Here is a 4,098-nt window from a genome sequence, read left to right on the forward strand (position 1 = left end):
CCCGACAAAAGGACTGGATAAATTGGCAGCGGTCGGTTCGACGGCCTACTCGTACAGCATCCTGCGCTGGTCTTGCAGCAACACGTTCTGTGTGTTGCCTTGGATGTGGAACTGCAGCTCTTGCGGGATCGGAATGCGCGGCTGTTGACTTGCCAGCTGCTGTTGCAGTTGGTTTGTATCGGCCTCAACGTTCTTCATGCGGTGCAAGATCTTGCTCTGCTGGTTCTTGTTGAGCAGCTGGCTCCGCAGATAGTTGCTGGCATGGTTTTGGGCCACTGTTTCGACCAGGCACTTGACGTTTGTTCTGCTGCTGGGGGAAGCGACTGTTGCTGAAGGGAGAAAGCTCACTCTTGTACAAATTCGCACCACGGCAGAACCATTTGCGGAAGCGCGATCCGGATAGAGCGCATCTGTTGCCGGTGCAGCAATCGGTCCTGAAAATCGAAACAAACCCGATTAACTCCTCAGGTTGCGTTCAAGTTTACCTCGTCCCGCTGGCCTAACCTCTGCTTCTCATCCTCCTTTGGCAGACATCCGCGCTGGATCCTCCTTGATGACCGTGCCCTGGAGGACGAACCATTATTCCTCCTTGGTTTGGCCAGGGCCACGGTGGCCGTTTGGGTCTTCGGGATGCGCCACTTGGAAGAGGTGGCGGAGGAGGAAGCGGCAAAGCCGTCCCCGGGGGTTGTTTCACAATCTGGGGAAATATACAAAACCTGTTGCCGGGAAATTAAGCTTAAATGGCTTGAATGATAAATTAATGTAATCACTTACCTTCAATTGAATAACTTGAATAATGTAGAACGAAAAAAAAAACGCGCTAACCAACGAACTATTTTTAAAACCTTTGTCAAAAGCAAACAAAAACGTTTGACAGTTTGCGCGTTACGATTATTGAGGCAGTGTGCGTGATGGCGAGCGCGATGATATTGGTGTGAGTGAGCAACACAAAAATTTAAATTTTTAAGGTGTGTGTCTTTGCTTAAGCGTCTTAACTGGCACTGGCGATGCCCGTTTCTCGCCCGCAGCCCCCCTAACGTTAGAGTGGGTCAGTGACCGAGTCGAAGTTCTAGAACCCTCAGTAAAGGTGCAATTAGAACAGGCTTCACAATTGCAATAATTGCGCGAGTTTAGCCGAAGCATTTCTTAAGAATTTGCAATCTCTGACTGCCGAACTGGAGTGCATCGACCTCCCGTTCGAGTCAAAAAAGTGCTCTTGTCGCAAACTTTAGCATCTGAAGATTCTTCCTTCTTGTGCGGATCTCATAACAGGTCAAGGCAAAGTATTTGAATCTCTCCCATAAGGGGTGGCGCTCAACCCATGACATAATTAGGTCGATGCGTAGCGCGAGAAGATAAGCCAACCATAATTATGGCACGCTAAAATATTGGCGAATTCATCTTATCTGTCTGCCGTTCTTGCGGCAGAGGGTTGTACTGATGGTACTGCTACAAGTTTGCCACCCATATTGCAATGGTTCATCGAAGTTGCTATAATAACTGTGGCCAATACGTGTCCTCCCGGTCCGATTTTACGGAAATGGCCATATCTCTGCGGATTTTCAACGGAATTCAATGCTTCCGGTTGCATTCGACTGGTTATTAGTTGTACTTTCAGGAAAAAATATTGATTAAATAAAAAGCTCACCACAACTAAAATGGCACGCCGCAGAAAAACTTGCTTTTTGACATGACCTCGGGAAATCCGGAACATCTCCGGTGGCCACGGACCGTACCCTTAAACGGGTCCATTTTCTAAAACTGGAATAATTTCCCTTTCACCTGCTTCTTGAATCATCAAAATCGGTTAATTTTTCGAAAAGTTATGAGCATTTGAATTTTGACAAAAACTTGCCTGTCCCGATCATTTTGTCCAACCCCTGTATATGAACGACGTGCATCATCTTTTAGGCTGTCACAAACTGTCGTATGCGGATGATATCAAACTGTTCACCGTTGTCGAGAATGATACTGACTGCCAGTTTCTTCAGGAGCAGCTCGATCGGTTCGCCAACTGGTGCTCCGAAAACAGGATGGTTCTGAACGCTTCCAAGTGCTCGGTTATCTCTTTCACACGCAAGCGCAACACAATTTCTTTCCACTACACACTTTCAAGCACCACCATACCTAGGACCTCCTGTGTGAAAGATTTAGGTGTGATGCTGGATAGCAAAATGACGTTTGCTGACCACATTACGTATACAGTCTCCAAGGCTTCCAAAACTCTTGGCTTTATCTTTAGGATAGCTAAAAACTTCCGGGATTTAGGCTGTCTCAAAGCTCTTCATTGTTCGTTGGTCCGCTCTACTTTGGAGTACTGTTGTATTGTTTGGGCTCCCTTCTACCAGAACGCGATTCAACGCGTGGAGTCGGTCCTGCGGAAGTTCGTTAAGTACACAGAAAAAAATATGTGAATTTACTCGACACGGAAAAAATGAATTACATGTAAACACAGTTGATGTAAACTTGAGATTCGACGTAAACGGTTGAATTACATGTAAAATCATGTTTTTACGTATAATTTGTTGCAAATTTACATCAAATTGCATTTAAATTTAAATGTTTAATGACGTGCAAAAGTGTTACATCATAAATGATGTAACATTCGGAAATATTTTTTTGTGTGTACGCGCAACGTCACATTATCTGGCCTGATCCCGCCAATCCTCCGAGTTACGCAGAGCGCTGTAAAATGCTCAATCTCGAACTTCTTACAGTAAGGCGTGACGTTTCCAAGGCGACCTTCGTTGCAGATCTCCTTCGATCGTCCATCGATTGTCCTGCCGTTTTGCAACTGGTAAACATAAACACTCGCCCTCGCGTACTCCGCAATCACTCGTTCTTGACTGTCCGCAGGGCTCTCACAAACTACGGGCAGAACGAACCGGTTTCCAGTATGTGTCGTGTTTTTAACTTGTGCTCAGATCTGTTTGACGTTGACATCTCCCGTGACACAATCAAAAAACGATTCCTTAATCACCTGAAATCCCATCCCTAACCTGACGATACACACGTAGATTTTAGAACTGTGATATTTGTGTTAATTTATTGAGTTAGTTTTAAGAGTGACCCCGTCTTGTATCATTTGAGTTTTGTGTACTTGTTGATGCGATAAGATGAGGTGGTTTTGTGCCTTTTTGAGAAAGTGTCTTTTATCGATAACCAGACACAGCTCAAGGGGGCTTTTGTCCACCTCCAATAAAGAAAAAAATAACCTGTTTTTTGTTGATTGTTTTTGAGAACGCGTCTTGGCGTAAGAGTGCCCACTTTGCGGTGTTGGCCGGGTACGACGTAATCCGAGTGGACTGGACTGTATGGGAACAAGCAAAAGGGAGATGTCTCGGCTAGACCGGCTTGAGGGTGTGAATCGCTTCGGCGAGACTTAAGTAGCAAGGAAGCTTGGGCAGGATGATGTTCCAGTGCTGCTCGTAGCATCGGAAACTGATGCACTTACTTGTAGATGGTCTTGTTCAGCTTCAGCAACGCGAATTAACTCACCAATATTGTCCGCTTCCAGATCGTTCAGCCGCTCCCACGGGAAGTTTTTTTTTCTATCTTCTTCTCGATCTATCCTAGCAACTGGCGTAACGGGGACATGCTCTGCCACATGCGCCGATCGATCATTTTGCACAGCATTGAACACTTGTCCGCCAGCTGGGCCCACTCGCGATGTAGGACGATCTTGTAGATGGCACGCAGCAGGCGGGGACCCGCTCCATCATCTTCTGCAGCTCGAGTTTCTCCTCCTCGCGGATTCCAGGCTCACCGGACAGCGAAAACACGCGGAAAAGTTCAATCTAGCTGAGCGTCGTCTTTAGCAGCTGGTGTCGTGCGTGCAGTAGCAGTCCGGGGCGATTTGACCAATGTCGGAGATCTGGAAGTGGCCACTTTTGTGGTTGTATTTGATGTGGCCGCTTTTCTCCAGATGCAAGGCTGTCGTGTGGACAAGATTGGCGCGGAAGTGCTCCAGCAACGTTCTGAATCGTACCGAGCACGATTTCGGCGTTCTAAATGTTAGGCATAGCTGTTGTCAAACCGGTTCCGGAACGCACTCACAGGAACGTCACAATATCTTGGTAATTTGGGAGTTTCATCGAT

At 46.7% G+C, this 4,098-nt stretch overlaps 1 protein-coding gene across 1 annotated transcript in view; it reads right to left on the reverse strand.

The window, feature by feature from the left end:
* The window catches only part of LOC120425892 (uncharacterized), a 1,059-nt gene extending 284 nt beyond the window's left edge, over positions 1–775 (reverse strand). The window contains exons 1-2 of the mRNA XM_039590510.2: positions 505–775; positions 1–434 (exon numbers count right to left, since the gene is read on the reverse strand). The exon at positions 1–434 is cut by the window's left edge and continues 284 nt beyond it. Of these exons, the coding sequence (XP_039446444.1) occupies positions 46–434; positions 505–580 (465 nt within the window). The 5' untranslated portion in view covers positions 581–775 and the 3' untranslated portion in view covers positions 1–45. The remainder of the gene's footprint in view (positions 435–504) is intronic.
* Positions 776–4,098: the final 3,323 nt, after the last annotated feature.

Source organism: Culex pipiens, chromosome 1, assembly GCF_016801865.2.
Source record: "Culex pipiens pallens isolate TS chromosome 1, TS_CPP_V2, whole genome shotgun sequence".
NCBI lineage: Eukaryota > Metazoa > Arthropoda > Insecta > Diptera > Culicidae > Culex > Culex pipiens.